Source organism: Anabrus simplex, chromosome 4 (genome assembly GCF_040414725.1).
Source record: "Anabrus simplex isolate iqAnaSimp1 chromosome 4, ASM4041472v1, whole genome shotgun sequence".
Lineage (NCBI taxonomy): Eukaryota > Metazoa > Arthropoda > Insecta > Orthoptera > Tettigoniidae > Anabrus > Anabrus simplex.
The window spans coordinates 355721758-355745438 of NC_090268.1; the positions used below are offsets into that span (position 1 = coordinate 355721758).

General features: G+C 40.1%; 1 protein-coding gene across 3 annotated transcripts in view; it reads right to left on the reverse strand.

The window, feature by feature from the left end:
• The window catches only part of LOC136871986 (arrestin domain-containing protein 17), a 75508-nt gene extending 52971 nt beyond the window's left edge, over positions 1-22537 (reverse strand). Inside the window, exons 1-4 of one of the 3 annotated variants that reach the window (XM_067145768.2) lie at positions 22117-22537; positions 16045-16247; positions 15808-15933; positions 3251-3471 (exon numbers count right to left, since the gene is read on the reverse strand). In XM_067145768.2, coding sequence (XP_067001869.1) covers positions 3251-3471; positions 15808-15933; positions 16045-16165 — 468 coding nt within the window. In that variant the 5' untranslated portion in view covers positions 16166-16247; positions 22117-22537. Of the gene's footprint in view, positions 1-3250; positions 3472-15807; positions 15934-16044; positions 18348-22116 lie in introns of those variants that run through there. The other 2 variants (XM_067145769.2, XM_067145767.2) reach the window with 2 other exon arrangements.
• Positions 22538-23681: the final 1144 nt, after the last annotated feature.

Below are 23681 nucleotides of genomic sequence, written 5' to 3' on the forward strand. Positions count from 1 at the left end.
CAATATCTAGAGCTTATAAAACTGATCAACATTGACCATTGTTGTGATGCGATTTGCCTCTCCTGCTGCCAGTCATCTCCAATAGATGGGATGGGACCATTGCTGTGTCCCGACTGAAACAGCATGCCTAAATATTGGCGGAAAGTAGCTGGAGAGATAGATAACTTTGCACATACTATATGATTGTCCCGTCAACAACTGGTAGTACAGCTAGTATTTACATAAAAAATATTCTTACCAAAAAAAACCAGTTCTTTTAAAATATCCCATGTATTTACATAAAAATCCTGTACCTACTCATCATTAGCACTACTATACCAGGTTCCTATATCCTTCACTGCATAGCCATTATATAAGATCAGATAAAACATTACATAGTACCAATCAACTATTGCATTTGACTTTTTGAAAACTAAGATTATTCTTCAATCTGTTTACTACTTATGTACATTTCTTTTTTTATATAATTTTTATATCACAATTGCATCATTTTTCAAAATAACCAGTTCACTAGACTTTTGCTTTAACTGCACCTTACTACGCCTTTGTGTAAAAGATTCATGTATACTATGAACAGAAATCGGAAATGATTACTGTCTTGCTGAATTCCAACAGAAATCATGAATTCAGTTTGGCATTAACTCCTACATTAGCCTGTTTTGTTTGAAAAATTATACTTGATACTGATTGTGAAATCAGCTTCCCTTGTTGTTATAATTCATTGGTAATTTAATCAGTATCTTTTACTTTTGTATTTGATTATGTTGTAGACTATACGTTATCTCTTAGATTGTCCTGAATGTATTGAGCAATTTCTTACATAGAAGTAAAACAGATACAATGTGTTAAAGAAAAATCCTTATTGATATGACAATGCATATCCTCCATTTCTTTCATTACATCAAAAGAAAACCTGTATTATGCAGGCAAATATAGGATGGCTGGTTTACTGAATTTAAATTCCACAGTTGAGATGTCAACAAAGACACAGAAAATAAACTTGGATAGATTGAGCATGAAGAGAAATACCTGGAGTGAAATTAGTGGCGGAATTTTGTCAGTTCATCAATCAGTTGGAGCAACAGAGCATATAGGCCTATACTGTATATATGTATGTGCAGTACAGTACAATAGGCTGACATATTTTTCTCATAAATAATTTATGGCTTGTCTTTACATGAATTCCAACACTCCAACAGTTAAATTATTCATGCCTAGCAGTTATAAAACTTTGACTGCACAAAGTAACAACCTTAAAACAAAAATCTTTCTTCAGTGTTCATGTCTATTACATAGTGACTAAAAATTAACAAATGAAAAGTAACAATTTCACTACAGTCTTATGGTATATAAGTTACTTTGTTGGAGTACCTTGAACTGATTTATATTTGACCCTCTTGCTTACCTTAAAATCAGTAGTTAAGTTCTTACTACCGTATTTACCCAAATAATCCCCACTGTCGAATAATGCCCGCACCCTCATTTTAGAAGAAAATTAAGTGAACTAAAATTCCTTTCATATGAAGAGTAACTTAGGCATAAACAAATATTTTGTATCACTCCGCGAGGTCCACGTGGTCTTTACGCAAATATCACTGCTATGAAATATATTTTCCATGAAAATGAGCAAGTAGGTCTACTTACGTGACAGGTATTTCATTAATCTGAACTTGCAATAGCCTCGATTCCCTGTAGATGGGAATATTCATTGTCTCTTGCATCACTAGAATCCTCTCCTAAATTACTTACAAGTTTGTCACACTCCACGTCTAACACCCGTATGTGGCTGAAATATCTAATTGAAAGATAAAATCACAGCGACGAGTAATATGATTAAGATTATGCAATTAATAAACGTCCTAGATGGATGAAAGAATGTGCAACATATTTCCTGGACTACGACGACTCTGACTTTCAGACACATTTTAGCTTATCTAAAGCTTCCGAACATAACTTGGAATTCCCAACACATAGGTAGGCCTAAAATGAATTCTCGATTATAGCTAATATCTTGTACAGTACACGACTGGGTGACTTTTAATGAAGAATGAAGGAATACTGACTTATTTTTTGAGTGACGTACAATGTGTAGGCTATAATTGGTTTTTCTTATTCCCTTTGTTAATGCTTTCTGCCACCAATTTCAATAACAATTCACTCTCTTGGAAAGTCATATTAGGCTTCTTTCTCCGTTTCTGGTCAATAGCGGACATAATTTATGCAAATTATTTGCAAACCCCGAATGGAATCAAAAACTTGTTTACAATTCAATAGTGGCGGCAGCACGTAGTCATTTGTTTTCTATACGTCAGTATGAAAAAAGTGCAGTTCAAACTAAGATTGAAATGAAAACTTAGTTTTGGTAAACCGAGATAATAAATTCTGTGGTGAATACGGAAGTGAGCGTTATCCGAAATAATGACATATCCAAGGTTTGAAAATCTAAGATAACAGCAAAAGTTACTGACGTTGGTGAATACGGGCCTAAAATACTTCTCACACATGGTCTCTTTTTACTGGGCAGTAACACGACCGATGGTGGATAATTCTTTTCGTGCAATGTAAACATTTGAAATAGACACCCCGGAAAAATCTGATGTTAGTTTTGCGATACAGTAAAACCTCGTTAATTCAAAGTCTTTGTAATACAGAAATCGGACTTCCAATTATGTGATTTCGAATTAACAGCCATCTTGTAATTCAGAAATGCCAACCCTCACCAGTTTTTTACGGATTCTGCTTTTCCGCGTACTGCCTGCTACGTGATATTGTGGCTTTCCTTAAAACGCTGAATACAAAAGAATTACGATTTCACTCTATTTTCAACTGTGAAACACACCAAAGTGAGTGAAAGTGCAGAAAGCTACCCCTGAAAGTTCCGGAAGACACGTTCTATCGTGACGTGGAGAAATTTTGAATTTAAATTACTCTGTAAAGTACGGTACTATTTAAAAAAATGTATAGTCAGTTTAGAATTAAAGTCTGAATTGTTTTCTGTTTAAATATGACATATGGGGACAGTTTTCTTCCATCTACGGTTGCACAAAGCATAACTGTACACTCAGCATCGAAAACTAGGTGAGCCAGGAGCGTGTTGGCAACCTTGACGCAAATAAAACCTGCACCCCAATTTCGTGCCTCAAATTACAAAAAAAAAGTATGCAGGGATTATTTGCGTAAATACGGTATTCATTTATTAAATGCTTTCATTAATTTAAATTGATTTCTTCCATATCTTTACTGTACTTACCTTTGCTCGAGGATGTGTGTTGAGATCCAAAATAGCATTAACAGTAAAATAAATTTTGACTGCTTTTGTTGTAAGGTCTTTCTCATTCAGTTCAGCAGAGACGCTATAACGCACATATCCTTCTGGAGACTCAATGGATGATGGAATATTTTCAGGTAATTTGAACTGAAATGGCAAACTCTGTGTTCCAGAACCTAGCGCTATCTTGTCTTCAGACTTATCTAATAAAACAAAGAGAAAATTAATTTTAAGCTACATCAGCAATGTATGAACACTGCTGGTTTTATAGAACAATAAAACTCTGAAGAGGACTATAATGAATATGAGTGAGAGACTTAAGATGTTTACCTCAATTAAACAGAGCACTATTACTTGATCACAATTTTGAAAAATAATTTATTAAAAATAAATATCATAATCCAATGTAAAAAGTAAGTCCATGTTCATAATGTTTAAAATAAACAATACAAATGATAAGTTCCTGCTTATTGTGTTGCTTATATTCTGTTTTGTTGGTTTGTTAATGTAAAATATGATAATTTTATTGCAAAAATAAAAAAGTTGTAGAGTGTAAAAATGTGGTAAATGGACTTACTCTCATTTTGCATTAGAGCCTCCAATTATTATTAAAGGAAGCTAGGAAGGAAAATATTAATACACCAATGAAAAGAAAAAAATGACAGGCTATTTTGAGCAGAAGGCAGCAGAAAGGAAACACAGGGATCAACACGGAAACATGTAAGAATTATAGATGGGCCCTTATCAGTGCGTACTAATTCGATCATTCCACCTGTGAGATTTCTGGCAAGTTCCAGATGCTAGATTCAACAGTGAGTGATGTAGTGATGAAATGAACATGCCAGGGAATTAGAAAACCCCCACCTCAGACAGGGAAGCCAAAACAGTTAATGGATAGGGAAAGTCAATGCTTTCGACATGTGATGGATTGGCATCTGCAAGTGATGATAGGTAAGGTAAGGGTGCATTCTGCCCGAAGGCAGGTCCGAACCTCCGCAGAGGTGTTCCTGAGCTGGAGTTTACGTACGGTAGGGTGGCCAGTTCCTTTCCATTCCTCCATTCCGTTACCCCCCACCAACAGCGCGTGGCAACCCATCCAACTCCTGACCATGCCCAATGTTGCTTAACTTCGGAGATCTCACGGGATCCGGTGTTTCAACATGGCTACGGCCGTTGGCAGTGATGATAGTACTCGTACCATTTGTCAGGGTGTTTGAACTTGGATTCCATGGTCAAGCTATGGCATATAAACCAAGCATCACTAAACTCAGTGCTAGCTGCTGACTACAGTGATGCGAGACCATCGCTTGTGGACTCTAGAAGAATGAAAGATTATCATGTAGCATAGAAAATCACGTTACGTTGCTGTGGCAGGCAAATGTATATATATGGAACTGGTGAATGCCAAATGAATGTTACTTACCAGAGTGCATTTTTTCCACTATGAAATTTGGCAGAGGAAGCATTAAAATGTGGACCCGTTTTTCATGGTTTTGGCATTAATTCTTCGAACCATGAATGCTGAAGCCTATTAGGCAATATTGAACAATTGTATGCTACCTGCCCTATAGGAACTATTTGCAACTGGCTGTTTTTCATTTTCAACATGACAATGCACCCATTTATAAAGCGAAGGTCATAACTGAGTGGTTTGTCAAAATGGGAGTGGAACGAAATCCAATAGCTGCCCCAAAGCCCTAATCTAAACCCAAATGAACATATCTGGGATGAGTTACAACATCAGTTAAGAGCCAGCTATAAAATGGCTAGAGGACTATTCACCAAGTTGAGGAGGTGTTGTATTTTGAATATATAGACTGAAGGCTGGTTTAATCCTCTATAGCTCCACCATCTGCTGTCATAGATGGCCTAGGTCACTGAAGAGGAGTACTAGGTAAATGAGAAGTGAGGTAGTTTACCAAAATTATCTACCAAAACTTAGTGGAGAATCTTCCTAGAAAGGTAGACAGCAGTGAAAGGTGGACCTACATGATACTGACAACATAGTCTCTCCAGTTATGGTAGGGGCTGGAGGCAATAGCAGAGGATTCCACGTGGGCTACTTCATTTACTTGTGCTTTTATTCTGCTGGGGTTTGTAATGGAATCTATCATTGTTGACGGGAATGACGTCACATGCCACTTCATGTTGGCCAATACGAATGCAAGTAGCTACTTCAGCAATGGCAAATGGTGTGTAATATTCTTCATTATGTTAAGTAAATGTACTTCTGGGGGTGGGATGGTGGGTTCCTGGACATTGCAGTGAACACATCTCTCCTCTGGCACTCATTCCAACTTTTACCCATCCATGTAAACACTTGCCCTATTAAGAGAATAATTAGGAGGAGCCAATAATGATATGCTCACTCTCTCACTTCCTTATAACATCCCAGAACATGTGCAATTATCTTCCTCTCACCGCTATGACTTGTTTTAGGAAGTTTTTGGCTTCTCAGATGATCCAACAATAGCATCTGCCATCTCTGTATCAATACACTACTGTAAACAAAATCTCAATACCTCGCAGGAATATCTTACTCACCCAAATTACGTATACTATGGTCTACGCAAGCAACACAAGCCGAGGAACTGGTTGGGAGGATTGACAGACAGCACTGGCCTTAAGCTGTGCCATTCCGAACCCTGAAAAAGCTGTTACGAGCCATACCAAAGACCGAACTATGGAATGGGGAGCTCTTAACATAGTGCGTTCACTGTAGGTCTTATGCCAATTTCTAATGATTGCAGAGAAACCTGAAGAAAATTACACTCACTGTAACTGCTGTCAGCACTTGGTCTGAAACCACAGATCTCTGATTGATGCAGTAGTTTTTTCTCAAGGAGCTGAAAATCTTGTTGAGCTGTTAGATCAATCATCACCATCTGTCCTATACATTAATGACTAGGCACCTGAGGTTGTAGCCTATATCACGGTTGAAATTATCTGGGTGTTTACGTATTTCAACAACCTCAGTGAATCATGACTACCTATTATCAGAACTATCAGAAAATGATGCTTTACTATTGCCATTCATTATCCATAGCATGGGGCTAAAATGGCATCCCTATTACATCTTATTTTAAGTTCTTTGTTGCTTTCTCTTAAGCAACCTTTGATGTGTCATGTTTACTGTTTGTTTTCTCCTGATGAAGAAAGGCAAGATTCCTTTTGATACACGTTGAGTGTGTTCATATAGTTCATTACACAGCATAAACCCAAAATATACATCATGAATAGTTACAGGGGCTGTGAAAGTTTGAATGATAATATAAGTAATACAATATCCGTAGAGGAGTTTTACGTAGTGTTATGGCCTTGTTGCTGCATTTTTGTGGATTTGGGATAAGTTTCCAAGTATGGCACCAGTTCGACAGGACGTTAAATGAGGACTGTAGAAGAGCTGCATTTGCTGGATTCCTAACCTCCCTAAATACCTTGCGATCATCAGCAAAAAGTAGGATATTTGCTGTTTCGTTGAGTTTGGACGACAGATCATCCATAAACAAGGAAAACAGCAAGGGGCCAAGAGCACTGCCTTGTGGGACACTGGAGGTGAATGGTAACCATGAGGATAATGTGCCTGATATTACCACACTCTGCCAAAGGTTATGTAGGAAGCCAGCAAGAAGGGTCAGAAGACTGCCATGTATATTAAATCGTTCGGAGAGTTTATGGAGCAGCAGAGTATGGTCTACAGAATAGAAAGCTTTCAAAATGTCTAAGTAGCAGATATCCAGCTATGATTTAGCTGCAATGGCATATGATGCAAAACTATGGAGAGTGGTCAGGTTTGTTAGACAAGAGCCACCTGGTAGAAAACTATGCTGATTGGTTGAGATACAGGGCAAGATGATTGTGAGGAGACGCTGGTGTATAATTTTTTCAAAAAGAATAGTATGGGGAGAATAGAAATTGGTTGGTAAGCTGAAACATTAAATTTGTTGCCTGATTTGAGAAGTGGGATAATATTTGCCTTTTTCCAGGTAATAGGAAAATAGCCCATGGCAAAACATCTGTTAAATAATTTAGAGAGAGGGACGCAAAGGATGCTGGCAGTATTTTTTAGAAAAAGAGGACCTATAGTGTTGGGACTGATAGCTTTGTTGATGCAAAGAGTTTGAAGAAGGTTATGAACTTCACTTGGTGTGGTAGGTATGCTTGATGGAGTTCTGTTTGAAATTGTACCTACGGGAGGGAGCGATTGCTTTTGTGAGGGAGGGGAGAACTTGGAGAAGAAATACTTGTTGAACAGTTCACTGCGATTGGCACCATCTGCTGTTGCATCATTTTGGTTCAGGCTGACAGAAAACCACTCCGTCCTTCTCCGTGTGTTGATGAGACTCCAGTAGTGCTTGGGATTGCTACGGACATTTACATTGACCGTGTCTGTATGTGTTTTGCAGTCTCTTCCAACCATAAACCTCACGTAGCAGTAGATTTTAATGAAGGTGTTGTGTGTGTGTGTGGGTTAGGGAAGTCTTTCCACAGGCACCCAGCTCTCTCCTTATTATTTAGCACCAGTCTGGTATCTTATGATATCCAGTGTTGATATTTGCTGATAGTAGCCAGTTGTGCATATACAAAGTCCTTTAATTGCAGCTTGCAGCCAGTCGTACAGCAGGTCAAGGGCCGATTCAATATCAGCTATTTCAAGAAGGCTCCAGGTAAGGCATTCCAGGACATAACAAATTGCAGGCCAGTCGGCACAGCGCCAGATATAGGTAGGGTGGGAGGATGTCCTGCTGTGTGGCATTGAAGAGGGGTGGGGTAAGAGGAACGCAGCATCGAGGGACTGGGGGTCGCACAGGAAAAGGTTTATGCCTGTTTTAAGTTCTAATGAGGAGAGCAAGAGTCCAGGGTGGTGGGATCACAGGTTGGGTACATATTAAACTGTTTCAGTCCGAGGCCATTAATAAAACTGTCTATAAAGTATGTGTCACAGTTGTTAGCTGACAGTCCAGTAGATGGAGAAGACCACTTTATAGACAAGTTAAAGTCACACATTAAAATTACTTCACCTTGAGGGAGAGCTGCAATGACCGAGTCCAGGTATTGTTCAAGGTCACAGAATGGGCTGTTTGGTGGTCTAGCAACATCCCACAAGTACAGAGCATCGAGGAAAGAGTAACTCCACCCACACTAACTCACAGTTCCATTCGAGATCTCTCCTTCGTTTACATGGTTGCACATTGTTCACTGCTAACATCACTCCACCACCCAGAGTAGTGTGATCTCAGCAAAATATGATGTAATTAGCACTGAATGGTAGCCCACTGTCACTAGCCAATGGAAGCCATGTTTCAGTAAGTCTGATCATGTCAATTTCTCTTTAGAATGGCAAAGATAGTTCACAATGACAGCTTGTTATTTAGGCTTTGCACATTCTGATAATAGATGTTTTCAGGAATTAGGGCTTAAATGGATATCTCCCGCCAGTAGTAGGAGGCAAAGCAAGCCCCTAATCGCTGAGTGACCAGGCCTAGCCTCATTTGGCTCAGAGTGAGTAGGGAGGCATCTAAAAGTCTGGAAAAATACTGCACCCAGTCAGAGAGAACACTGGAATGTACTGTAGTAGTTTCTCTCTACTAGTAGCCATGTAAAAGGAGAACACACTTTTTCACTAGCACACACTGATTCCTTATCTCGAATAGATTTGTACAGAGAACTGTAAAGCGCAACAACTCTGATTATTACCACAGAAACAAGACAAACTGCAGCAGCACTAAACTTACGTGTCTGCTCTTACCGCCATATTCCCAAATTATTCATCAATATGACCATTCCTCTTTTGCTGATATGCCCGGTTCATGGTGTTTCTCCTACCACCATGTATATATTTTTACATATTGCATTTTTTTTAAACTTGCTTATCTGTACATAATCAAACATTTTATTTTTAATATTTTTTATATTTTATGGTTTCAAACTTATTCTTGTCAGAAATCCATTTAAAATTTATTTTACAAGCACCTGTATTTCAAAGCTGGAGTCTTGAATTTCTCTGGAATGTTGAAAGAAAGTTGTGTAGTATGAACAATCTTTTGTTTATTACAGAGTCTTGGCTTTGGCCTTGTCAGTCAACGCCCGTGACAATAGAATTCCTAATACCTGACCACAGCATGTCTGGTCCCGACAGAGCATTAGCACCAATTACCTGTCCTATTCAATACGGTACTTCATGAACCACAAACAGTTGCTTTGAGTGTATCTACAGTGTGATCTATATACAGGGTCTTTATTTATGCTTGGCAAGGACTTTCTCGTTCGACCTTGGCCGCCAGTAACAGTTCAGTTGCCGGCTACTGCGCGTGCGTATGTACGGCAGAATATAGTGCTCAAAATCACTATCATGCATTTTGCTCACCATGTTTATAGTTTATGCTCAAAATCATTATCATACATTATCATGCATTTATCTCACCATTTTTACAGTTTATGCTGAAAATGTTCCCCATGTGCTGCCAAACATAATCGCCATCTCCTAATGAAGTTTTCGGTTACTCTACCAAGTTCTTCAGCACTGATGGATGCAATTCCAGCTCTTATATTGTCTTTAAGTTTAGTGTGTGAGGGTTGTTCTCATAAACTACATTTTTTAACATCCCCCACAAATAAAAAAATCACATGCTGTTCGATCTGGGCTACGAGGGGGCCACAGATTTTTACTTATGATCCTCGTACCAAACATGCTTCAGTAAGGAGATAACGACCTTTACGTATATTTTTATTGCTTACTGAACCTGTACATTTGAATCTCTTGGCCAGTTGTTTTATTGTTTGATTGATAGGAATGGGTCTCCCTGGAAATTTCGCTCGAAACTTTTGTCTTGTCCTCGAGCACGATTTTCAGCATTTAATGTAAGTATTGTGCAGATATACACGTTCACATAACAAATATTTCACATACATTACAGCACTATACACAATCACAATAAAACACTACACAATACGACATACAGTACGCAGTAGCTCCTACTATCTTGGAGCTCAGCTCTCAGCAACTGCAGGAAGTGCCGGAAAATGCGCGCGCCAGCGGCCGGTAGCGGCCTGTCATCGGTGGCCAAGGTCGAGCGAGAAAGTCCTTGCCAAGCATAAATAAAGACCCTGTATTTGTTAATTTGGTGTATTAAATAGTTAAAAAACACCACCAGATTTTAAGTCCTCATCTGAAAAATTAGGATTGTTCGCAAGTGATTTTCTGAACAAAGGGCTTTTTACAGATGGTAAAGTAATTTTTTGTAATGCCTGCCCAAAAGCAGTATCTACAGGGACATTATTTCATATATGATGGGGACAGTCACTCGCCTGGTCGCCCTCCCACCAAACACTTTGCCATAATGTGGAACCCACTGGTTTGCAGATAGGCTATTCACATTAAAGCATAAGATGTGCTCCATTAACCCTACCAAAAAAATTGTAGCAACAGCTCAAAATAAAATCCCAATTATATTAATGTAAGAGTAAAATGATGTTTTGTGACTTTCCTTTAAACTGATGTATGGCATGTATGTAGTCCTTATTTTACTACATATTTTGAGAACTTTTAGCCCATATTTTACTATATATTTAGCCATTTTTATTGCATACAAATTCTAGCCCTGGTGATCAGTTTACAGTAAGTAATAAGAAGCTTCATTCTCCTTACTTGCATGCTTCTCACTTTTAAAAATATATATATACTGGTACAATGTGGTCATAGAGAACTCTGGTGGCAACATCAAAAAACGACTGACACTTCCTATTCAAATGTCCAGCAATTCTCCAGTATGACTACAATATCAGACATCTCCAGTGCCAATAAAACAAACCTCTTCTAACCGGGTGGAAGTGGGAATATAAGCCATCCAAGGACCTAAGTTTAGGGTAACAGACACTTCAATGGTACCATACTGAACAAAATATCTGATCTTCCCACAAATATATCAGATACCCAGGTCAGGGTTATTTGATAATTTTTTTTTGCTATTAATTTAACTTCTCACCAGCTCAGACAGGTCTTATGGTGATGATGGGATAGCCCTTTTCCTGTTCCATCGTCATCATAAGACCCTTCTGTATCGGTGCAACATAAAGCAAATCGTAAAGGAAAAGGAAAAAAATATATATGGTATTATGGTTCATGTTTGTGGGTTACTGTAGTCACGTCCTAGTTCGTGAACCATGGGCAACGGCTGAGTGGCCTAGTAAGTGGTCCTGAGTCGGGATACCAGTTGCTATGGAATGGGAGTGGGCATCTCGGACATATTCTGAGTCGTGGCCCTCCTTGTGCTCAGGCGGCTAGGACTATACAATCCACCGGTGGTCCATAACCCATTAGAGGAGAGATCCTCACTTGGACTATGTGCAAGTAGGGCAGCATCCTGCTTCATGAATCGACCGAGCTCAGAACATTTTAAGCAAGCCTCGGACCTATGGGAGTAACGGAGTCCCACTCCCATTTGACAGGCGAGGGACTCCTTGGAAACAACTTGGCGAACGAAATGGAATTCGATGGGGAGCTATCAATATTAATGGGGCTTATGGAAGAAAGAAAGTAGAACTGGCTGAGTCAGCAAAGAGGATGCATCTGGATGTGCTAGGAGTAAGTGATATTCGGGTAAGGGGAGATAACGAGGAAGAGATAGGAGATTATAAAGTGTACTTGACGGGTGTTAGAAAGGGAAGGGCAGAGTCTGGGGTAGGGCTCTTTATCAGGAATACCATTGCACGGAACATAGTTTCTGTTAGGCACGTAAATGAGCGACTGATGTGGGTAGATTTGTCAGTTGGAGGAATTAGGACTAGAATTGTGTCCGTGTATTCACCATGTGAGGGTGCAGATGAGGTTGAAGTTGACAAGTTTTATGAAGCATTGAGTGACATCGTAGTCAGGGTAAACAGCAAGGACAGAATAGTGCTAATGGGCGATTTCAATGCGAGAGTTGGGAATAGAACTGAAGGATACGAAAGGGTGATTGGTAAATGTGGGGAAGATATGGAAGCTAATGGGAATGGGAAGCGTTTGCTGGACTTCTGTGCTAGTATGAGTTTAGCTGTTACGAATACATTCTTCAAGCATAAGGCTATTCACCGCTACACATGGGAGGCTAGGGGTACCAGATCCATAATAGACTATATCTTAACAGACTTCGAATTCAGGAAATCTGTTAGGAATGTACGAGTTTTCCGGGGATTTTTCGATGATACAGACCACTATCTGATCTGTAGTGAACTAAGTATCTCTAGGCCTAAGGTAGAGAAAGTGAAATCTGTCTGCAAACGAATAAGGGTAGAAAATCTCCAGGACAAGGAAATTAGACGGAAGTACATGGATATGATTAGTGAGAAGTTTCGAACAGTAGACAGTAAGCAGGTTCAGGATATAGAAAGTGAATGGGTGGCATACAGGGATGCTGTAGTAGAAACAGCCAGGGAATGCCTTGGAACAACTGTGTGTAAAGATGGGAAAAGGCGAACATCTTGGTGGAATGATGAAGTGAGAGCAGCTTGTAAACATAAAAAGAAGGCTTATAAGAAATGGCTCCAAACAAGGGCTGAGGCAGATAGAGTGTTGTATGTAGATGAAAGAAACAGAGCGAAACACGTAATTGTTGAATCCAAAAAGAAGTCATGGGAAGATTTTGGTAACAACCTGGAAAGGCTAGGTCAAGCAGCAGGGAAACCTTTCTGGACAGTAATAAAGAATCTTAGGAAGGGAGGGAAAAAGGAAATGAACAGTGTTTTGAGTAATTCAGGTGAACTCATAATAGATCCCAGGGAATCACTGGAGAGGTGGAGGGAATATTTTGAACATCTTCTCAATGTAAAAGGAAATCATCCTGGTGGTGTTGTGAACAGCAAAGCTCAAGGGGAGGAGGAAAATGATGTTGGTGAAATTATGCTTGAGGAAGTGGAAAGGATGGTAAATAAACTCCATTGTCATAAGGCAGCAGGAATAGATGAAATTAGACCTGAAATGGTGAAGTATAGTGGGAAGGCAGGGATGAAATGGCTTCATAGAGTAGTAAAATTAGCGTGGAGTGTTGGTAAGGTACCTTCACATTGGGCAAAAGCAGTAATTGCCCCTATCTATAAGCAAGGGAACAGGAAGCATTGCAACAACTATCGAGGTATCTCGCTGATTAGTATACCAGGCAAAGTATTCACTGGCATCTTGGAAGGGAGGGTGCGATCAGTCGTTGAAAGGAAGTTGGATGAAAACCAGTGTGGTTTCAGACCACAGAGAGGCTGTCAGGATCAGATTTTCAGTATGCGCCAGGTAATTGAAAAATGCTACGAGAGGACTAGGCAGTTGTGTTTATGTTTAGTAGATCTAGAGAAAGCATATGACAGGGTACCGAGGGAAAAGATGTTCGCCATACTGGGGGACTATGGAATTGAAGGTAGATTATTAAAATCAATCAAAGGCATTTATGTTGACAATTGGGCTTCAGTGAGAATTGATGGCAGAATGAGTTCTTGGTTCAGGGTATTTACAGGGGTTAGACAAGGCTGTATTCTTTCACCTTTGCTGTTTGTAGTTTACATGGATCATCTGCTGAAAGGTATAAAATGGCAGGGAGGGATTCAATTAGGTGGAAATGTAGTAAGCAGTCTGGCCTATGCTGACGACTTGGTCTTAATGGCAGATTGTGCCGAAAGCTTACAGTCTAATATCGTGGAACTTGAAAATAGGTGCAATGAGTATGGTATGAAAATTAGCCTCTCGAAGACTAAATTGATGTCAGTAGGTAAGAAATTCAACAGAATTGAATGTCAGATTGGTGATACAAAGCTAGAACAGGTCAATAATTTCAAGTAGGCCTATTTAGGTTGTGTGTTCTCCCAGGATGGTAATATAGTAAGTGAGATTGAATCAAGGTGCCGTAAAGCTAATGCAGTGAGCTCGCAGCTGCGATCAACTGTATTCTGTAAGAAGGAAGTCAGCTCCCAGACGAAACTATCTTTACATCGGTCTGTTTTCAGAACAACTTTGCTTTACGTGAGTGAAAGCTGGGTGGACTCAGGATATCTTATTCATAAGTTAGAAGTAACAGACATGAAAGTAGCAAGAATGATTGCTGGTACAAACAGGTGGGAACAATGGCAGGAGGGTACTCAGAATGAGGAAATAAAGGCTAATTTAGGAATGAACTCGATGGATGAAGCTGTGCGCATAAACCGGCTTCGGTGGTGGGGTCATGTGAGGCGAATGGAGGACGATAGGTCACCTAGGAGAATAATGGACTCTGCTATGGAGGGTAAGAGAAGTAGAGGTAGACCAACATGACGATGGTTAGACTCGGTTTCTAACGATTTAAAGATAAGAGGTATAGAACTAAATGAGGCCACAACACTAGTTGCAAATCGAGGATTGTGGCGACGTTTAGTAAATTCACAGAGGCTTGCAGACTGAACGCTGAAAGGCATAACAGTCTATAATGATAATGTATGTATGTATCAAAGTAATTAAAGATCCAGCTACTTCAGGTTAACATAATGTTGAATAACTTGAGAACGGAAGCAAGCATTCGTGCACATGATGGGATGTTCAGTCTCAACTCATCCAGCTCCATAGCAGCCTTTAAAAATAAATACAGTGAAGTGTGCTTCAACCTTTAGTCAAGCAGGAGGTCAAGTGGTCCAATTTATGTTGTGCAGGAATGTTAAAAGATAAAAAATAACATTGATGAAGGTGAATAAGTACAATTAAAAATTCCACTAATGATTTTAAGAAACAAAACTAATGTGCAGAGAGTTTGAGACTACTGGTGGTAATAATTCAATTACAATGTAAAGAAAGAACATTGTAAGATCCTCACTGAAACAAGATAAGAACAAAAAACAACATTTACCGTTCCTCCTAAAGAATTGAGATACGAGTTAAAGAAAGGGAAAGGTCAGGAAAATGGGAGAAAAAGGAACAAATTACTCTCTCCAGATTCAACAAAATCATTCACTATCAGGAGGGGAAATAACAAGATGAAACTAACATTACAGTACCCACACATAAAAGAAGAAAGAGGTAGCCCTGGAGAGGAAGTGGAACTGATGTCAGGCCAAGCTAGATAACAATATTGTTACACTCATTATATGAGCTCTGAATCTCAGGAGGTTTTGAGACTATAGGAGGAAGCAATGGGGGAAGGTTTCAGACACTTCAGGAACAGATCAGGCAGGATTGAATTTCAGATGGCAGGAGCTAGAAGGAAAGTTTTCCAACCACTGTTCAAATTTTTGCAGGGATAAAAGCCAAAATATTTGGAAAGAACAGTCTCAGTTTATGTCTTAGGAAGGAACATAATGATACAGTCAAATCAAATACAACTATCAATAGGTACATGATATTTTCAATACCGCTATATTATAATTCAAAAAATCCAAATGTTCAAGAGCCAACATTATTACCTTCCCCTGCCTAGAAAATTAAAACTGATATGAACAGAACTATATCTATTAACTAAGAATCAACTATTTGAAACTACTGAAGATTTCAAAACCTTCAAATAATTTAAATATACAACCTTGCAAATGTTTCTTAAATGTAATAAACTTACCTTTAGGAGGCCAAATAATTATTTTTTCCTCAAAATAGGTTTCACTTTTTTTGTTCACCTTCTCTGTGTTACCATCCTTACATGAATAGTAAACCATACAAGAGCCATTGAAAACTGCTGAAATATCTGGAAATTACATTACACATAATGAACACTTTTACACCTTGAACGAACATTTCGTAATCACTCAAATTATATTTTAATAAAATTCACGAACAAAAAAATTTGCTAACTTACCGTTAACAGTACCTTCAGATACTACATCAACGTTCACCACCCCACACACATCTTGACCAGGGTAATAAGATGCATGAGCACGGTTTAAAACAATGTTTATGTACCGACAAGGAACTGGCATCTTAACACGTGTGATTGAAACAGGTCAGAACTGGATGGCTAAGTGCACGCGCCACTTGGACTTCTCTTCACAGACTATAACGCTGTTTCACAAGGGAACGTATTGTTATTGTTGTTATTGTTAGCAACTTATTGTTAATAAGACAATATGAGCAATCGCAAACGTCCGTTCTTCCAGTTTATCTAAAATCTTCAAACGAAGACGCAACTTTAACCTTACTGATCACAGTTCAACGGGGAAAAACCTACTAGGAAGGATGCGATCCATGCGATATGAAACATAAACACATCAGCGAAGATAAAAACTATAAAGTACGGAGTTATCTCTTCTAGCCATAATCTGCACGTACAGCCGTATTTCGTTTTCCTAAACAACATTCATGTTCAAGCTCCTCAAAAAACTGAAGTACAGTGCATAACAGAGAGATGAAAAAAACTCTTCGCGATCTTGAAGAATTTATTGCGTACTGCCATCTACTTCCGGCTATTATTTCCGCTATCTCTTGATAGTGGTAGTGTGAGTATGGTGAAAAATCATAGTCTACACGGAACATAAAAATGCCTGCCCATGTGAACTTCTGGACGTCGCTGACGCCATCGTGAGTCTACTGATGGTCACAGTGGTGATTATTGTTTGAAAGGCCGAAACAACGGCAATACTACCTCCTCTTAACTTTCGTTTTTGCTCCCCTTTATAACACTAATCGGAATGAAAAAGGAAGAGATCCGATCGTTCGATGAATGAAGATACGGTACTGCTAAAAGTGAGGAGATGACCACGAAGGGAGTGAAATGGACTCTAGGCTTCGCAAGCCTGAAATCATCGGGGTCAGAAGAGAACAAGAGTTGACCAAGTGATCGGATAGGCAGTGCTTTTTTAGGTGGTACGATACGCAACGGTATGCAGTATCGGCACCTTTTTCTCGAAAGGAACAAAAAAATGAATTCTTATGGCCTAAATCAAGCGTGTTTGCCCTCTTTTTTTTTTTTTGCGTTTCAATATACAGTCGTCTCTCGATAATTTGAAACTCAAGGGACCAGAGAAAAAGTTCAATTTACCAAGAGTTCAAAATAATAGGAGTTCAAGTAACCAAGAGGGAGCGAGGGAAAAATTCAAATAAACAAGAGTTTCACTTACTCATTTCTTTCACAACATTTGTACAATTATGAAATGTTCATACAGAAATGTTCATTTGAATGTTCATACAGAAATGTTCATTTTGAAAAAAAGTCCGTAATTTTCTTTTGAGTGAGCGACTTCCATCTATCATGGTCCAATGAATTTTCGAGAGTGGTGAGAGCAGAGAAGAAATCGTCACTTGTGTCCGTTCTGAGGGCGTAGGAGCGTAGGGTAGTAAGAGCTGTCCTTGCCTCGCTCAATGTGACTGGAATTGGCGGTTGTTCTTCTTCGTTTTTCTTCCTCGTCCTCATCCAGAGAGGCTAAATCTAACAGCTCAGCATCGGTTAGGGCACCGTGGACACCGATGTCATCGTCAACTTGAACGTAATCCTCAAACGTTAACTCTCCACAGTTAGGTAGAAGTCCCCATCCTGAGTCAAAATTCGTAAATTTTGACGGCTCTGATGACTGTTCCACGTTTTCGGTTTGCTTAAACCCGCACTTTTTGAAGCAGTTATAAATGGTGATAGGGTTGACATTTTTCCAGACCTTATCAATCATGATTATAGCGGTCAAAACTGTTATGTTCGCCTTCTCACCTTTTTCGATGCTATTCGGCACAAGAGAAACAATTTCTCTGCGGTAGAGAGTTTTTAAATTTTGAATAATGCCTTGGTCTAATGGTTGCAATCTTGATGTCGTGTTGGGTGGAAAGAAAATCAATTTTACGTGGTCTAATGGTGGTGGGTTATTATGCACGGTGCAGTGGTCCAAAAACAGCAAGATTTTGCGTTTTTCCTTTTTCATGTCACTGTTAACCGAGGTCAGCCATTCATTAAACAACTCTGTCGTCATCCATGCTTTTTTGTTTGACCGATAAGCTGTGGGCAACGATTTTATTCCTTTGAAGCAGCGTGGTTTGGCAGATTTACCTATAATGAGTATTTCAACTTTTGAGATCTGCCACGAAATTTGAAAAGTGGTATGAGGGCTGGAACGGGGTCCACTCAGCCTCGGGAGGTCAACTGAGTAGAGGTGGGTTCGAATCCCACCTCAGCCATCCTGGAAGTGGTTTTCCATGGTTTCCCACTTCTCCTCCAGGCGAATGCCGGGATGGTACCTAACATAAGGCCACGGCCGCTTCCTTCCCTCTTCCTTGCCTATCCCTTCCAATCTTCCCATCCCTCTACAAGGCCCCTGTTCAGCATAGCAGGTGAGGCCGCCTGGGCGAGGTACTGGTCATTCTCCCCAGTTGTATCCCCGACCGAGAGTCTGAAGCTCCAGGACACTGCCCTTGAGGCGGTAGAGGTGGGATCCCTCGCTGTGTCCGAGGGAAAAGCCGACCCTGGAGGGTAAACAGATGATGATGATGATGATGATGATGATGATGATGAGATCCGTCCATGTTACATGCTAGAAGGACAGTTATTCTTTCCTTGCTCGGTTTCCCTCCATGACACGTCTCGTCTTTGAACGTCAGGGTGCGATCAGGAAGACATTTATAAAAAAGCCCGGTTTCGTCTGTGTTGAATATGTCCCTTGGGTAATAGCCATTCAAAAGTTCATTTAGTTCATCAATCCATTCGGAACAAATGGAACTATCCACGCTGGCGCTCTCTCCGCAGATCTTTTTAAATGTCATGGCGTGTCGGTTTTTGAAATTTGAAAGCTACCCCTCACTTGCTGCAAATCCTTTAATCCCGAGAAACTGCGCAAAAGACTTGGCTTTTTCCTCAACATGAAACCACCCAGGGGAACGTTTTGTCCTCTACACTAACGAATCCAATCTTCAAGACGGGGAAATTCACCCTGGCGTGATCTTTTTCTACTCGCACTTAAGGCATTTTCGGTGACGCGATCTTTATTTTTCAATATCATCGACAATGTTGATGGTAAAATACAGAACTGTTTGGCGACATGTTTTTTTAATTGTCCATCCTCCACAGCTTGAATCACACGCTTTTTTTCACTTATGGAAAGACACTTGTTCTTTCTTGAACTCATTGTGATGCTTAAAAATTACACAAATCAAACGTTAACATACTGTACCACACTTTAACGTTTGAAAGAAGACTCACGACTGCAAACTCACTCATACATCTCTCCATAGGCTGTATCTAATAATTAAATAAATAAATAAATAAATAAATTATTGATGTAAACAAACGATAGGTCTGTGCACGATAGCAATACATACTGTAATCACCGACTTCAAATTATGGAGAGTAGGGAAGCCCGACTTCAAATTATAGAATGTCGGCGAGCAAGATGCCATTCCTACAACTTCAAATTACCGAGGGGACCAAATAACATTGATTTTTTTCAATTTATCGAGTATTTTTCAAGGGACAAGGAGAAAACTTCCCCATTCTAAAATTATCATTCTTGTCCTATTAACCATTTCGTGTCGTCCGTTCGAAGTTGCTCGTTCTTATCCTCCCACATTTTCGGCAACTAGAATACGACCGAGTGTTGGTTTTCACACTAAGTGCCGTTAAACATTAACGTAGCAGCAAATAACTATTCAAAAGCTAGCCGTCATAGGTAATTTGGGGTTAATGTATGTTCAAATATAACTGCTTTAATTGTTTTTAAATCATTTGAAAAGCTGTCGAGACATGCGAATTCATAGCTTTTTAGCAAGAGCAAGGGGTTTACGTGGTTCGCAAATTAGAGAAGGGAAATGAATAAAATAACTAATTATTTTGAACCGGTGCTCGATAAAAGAAAGCACGACGATTCTTTTGAAGTACCGCATGTCCTGAATGTCAAGTGAATGTGAAGAAACCATCGCAAATACCGGTACTGAAAGATTTACTGCAGTTCAAGAGGGAAACATTTCTCACCATAATAATAATTTCGTGTGGCTATTACTAGCCGAGTGCAGCCCTTGTAAGGCAGACCCTCCGACGAGGGTGGGCGGCATCTGCCATGTGTAGGTAACTGCGTGTTATTGTGGTGGAGGATAGTGTTATGTGTGGTGTGTGAATTGCAGGGATGTTGGGGACAGCACAAACACCCAGCCCCCGGGCCATTGGAATTAACCAATTAAGGTTAAAATCCCTGGCCCAGCCGGAAATCGAGCCCGGGACCATCTGGACCGAATGCCAGTACGCTGACCATTCAGCCAACGAGTCGGACATTTCTCACCATGATGGACCCAACTGTTGGACATTAGGCCTATCTAACTCAGAAAAATGAAACGAGTGGCTTTATGCGAAAAATAAAATGCTAGGTTGCAAGATATGCCAAGATTTTACAAGTTCAGGACAAGAAAAACAGATGGAAGTGAAAATTTCTTCTGAGTGGGGCATTAGTAAAATCACTACCGGTACCTTTGGAAGAGAAGAAGACGGTGCATTTGGAGATATGAACGAAGTATGAGATTTAGTTTATGAAGAAGTTCGGGTGAGTACCGCCACCTTTTTTACTGCAAAAAGAACCCACTCGGATAGGAAAGGTGTGAGGAACCTCGCTCAAGTATGTGGAAACCATGCCACACTCAGCTAGCACCGCGTGGTCACCAACCACACCCCCAAGCTGGGAGTCCCATATTCTAATCATGCTATTTGTGTTACGTCCCACTAATTACTCTTTTACGGTTTTCGGAGACGCCGAGGTGCTGGAATTTTTTTTTTCTAGGGGCTTTACGTCGCACCGACACAGATAGGTCTTATGGCGACGATCAGTGCTGGAATTTAGTCCCGCAAGAGTTCGTTTACGTGCCCGTAAATCTACCGACACGAGGCTGACGTATTTGAGCACCTTCAAATACCCACCGGACCGAGCCAGGATCGAACCTGCCAAGTTGGGGTCAGAAGGCTAGCGCCTCAACCGTCTGAGCCATTCAGCCCGTCTGTCCCATATTCTAGTCGCCTCTTACGGCAGGCAGAGGATTCCTTGGCTGTATTCTTCCGTCCCTTCCCTCGGGAAGTTCTACCATATTTTTCCTTGTTTTATTGAAGAAAGGGAATTTTGGCTCCTCGGAGAATGAGGGTAAAAGATGGGGTAAGTGTCGTGAACGGCAGAAAATGAAAGGCTTCGAGGGGCTAAGAAACCTGATGCCGCTTTTGGAAGAGAACAAGAGTTGACAGAGGGTGGTTGGATGGGAAAGATGAGCAGAAATTTAGCATGGTACTAATGGCCATCGTTGATGCGAGATAGGCACAGATTTATTTTGTGTGGTTTTGGAACTAATGGAAAGCTCGAAAATGACATGTTATATATTCCTTTGGAAGAAATAGTAAATGATAGTTCGCGAATACTCCCCTACGTATTCGTTGCAGATGATGATTTTCCTTTGAGAAAGGACATTATGAAAATATTTAGACAAGGTGACTTGGGAATGAAAAAGTTTATAAGTTAATAACCAAACGTCAAGAGCACGTCGAATAGTTGAAAATGGATTTGGCAAATTGGCAGCAAGATTCAGAATTTTTAAGGCTCAAAATAATCTGGAACCAAAATACTTTGAATCAGTAGTAATAGCAAGCTGCGCTTTGCACAATTACCTAATGCCATCTTCACCTCGTTATTATGTCCCAACATAATGTTTTGACGTGAACATTCAGAAGAAGGATTGGTAACTGTGGGCAAAAGAAACGCCAAAAGAAATAAGAGATGAGTTTATGAGCTATTTTGAGTACGAAGGAAAAGTCCCGTAGCAAGACAATTTCATACACTGACTGAACTGCATGAACATGAACACTGAGTTTTGTTACATATAGTTGCTTCGCCAGGTAGCTCTAACTAGCCAGGAAATTCTCATAAATGAAATGTATCTTACACACGGTTTGTAATATATAACGTGTGTATGTAAAATAATGTCTTACCTCATTTTCATCATCGCTCATGTTAGATGTAGAATTTCTTGAGGTCTTTTGTTCGTGTAAGAAGTCCAATAGATGAAAGTACCATAAACGCGGAGTGCATATCTCGTCAGTGCCTGGCCCCGTTTTTTAAAGATTAAGTTTGCTTAACTCCTTTTTTGTGAGAACTCCTAAGATTATAAATATTTTTTTACAACTACGTCTCTGTTGGCTTTGCAGTCAATTAATTTATATTTTTCAATCAACTTCTTGTAGGCGGCGTCTTTTCTGTTCCGGTTGTGCTAATCTTTAGATTTCGTCTGCCAGAGACAAGATTCATTTCTATAACATTCAATGAAAGCTTCTAAATGCTCACGATAACCTAAGACATGATAACTTGTAGCGCGCACTATCTTAACGACTGACTCACTTGAACTGAGCAATCAGCACTTCAGCAGTCGCCACGGTCCACACGTTGCGATAAAACTATCCAAACGCAATCGACACAGATTTATTGGTTAGAAAAATCAACTTGCTCCTATGAACCAGTAGCGGCGATAAAGGAAAGCGTGAGGGGGAGGGGGCAGCCCCCCACTTTGTGGAGAAAAATGACATTTTAATTCCATTTTAGCCACCTAAAGCAAGGAATGAAAAAAAAAAGAGCAATGGTACGCAAACGCTGTTGTCTCTTTCATAATTCTTTTTTAATTTCTTTAAATATTAACAATTCTTTCTTTCTTTTTTCTCTTTCTTTCTTTCTTTCTTTCTTTCTTTCTTTCTTTCTTTCTTTCTTTCTTAATCCGTTTAACCTCCAGGGTTGGTTTTTCCCTTAGGACTCAGTGAGGGATCCCACCTCTACCGCCTCAAGGGTAGTGTCCTGGAGCGTGAGACTTTTGGGTAGCCGGTATACAAGTGGGCGGCCTCACCTGTTATGCTGAACAGGGACCTTGTGAAGGGATGAGAAGATTGGAACGGATAGAAGGGAAAGAGGAAAGAAAGCGGCCGTGGCCTTAAATATCTTCCCGGCATTTACCTGGAGGAGAAGTGGGAAGAAACCACGGAAAACCACTTCGAGGATGGCTGAAGTCGGAATCCAACCCAATTTAAAAAATCAGTAGGAATACGCAGAACCTAGACACATTCGTATCGTTTCCTTCCTTCTGTCATGATATTACTCATACAACTTAATTTTCCTACTTGTTCTTTGCTCTTTCTGCTCTTGTACTTAAATGTTTGTATATGTCGTTTATGTGAAATGAAATGGCGTATGGCTTTTAGTTCCGGGAGTGTCCGAGGACATGTTCGGCTCGCCTGGTGCAGGTCTTTTGATTTGACCCCCGTAGGCGACCTGCGCGTCGTAATGAAGATGAAATGATGCAGACGACACATACGCCCAGCCCTCGTGCCATCGAAATTAACCAATGATGGTTACAATTCCCGACCCCGCCGGGAATCGAACCCGGGACGCGTGTGACCAAAGGCAAAAACATTGCATTGGCTATTGTTTGTTGTGATGTGTTTTGTCTCTACTGCTGCCGCTCATGTCCGATAGATGGCATCATTGCTGCCTGTCGCGTGAAGTAAGGGGA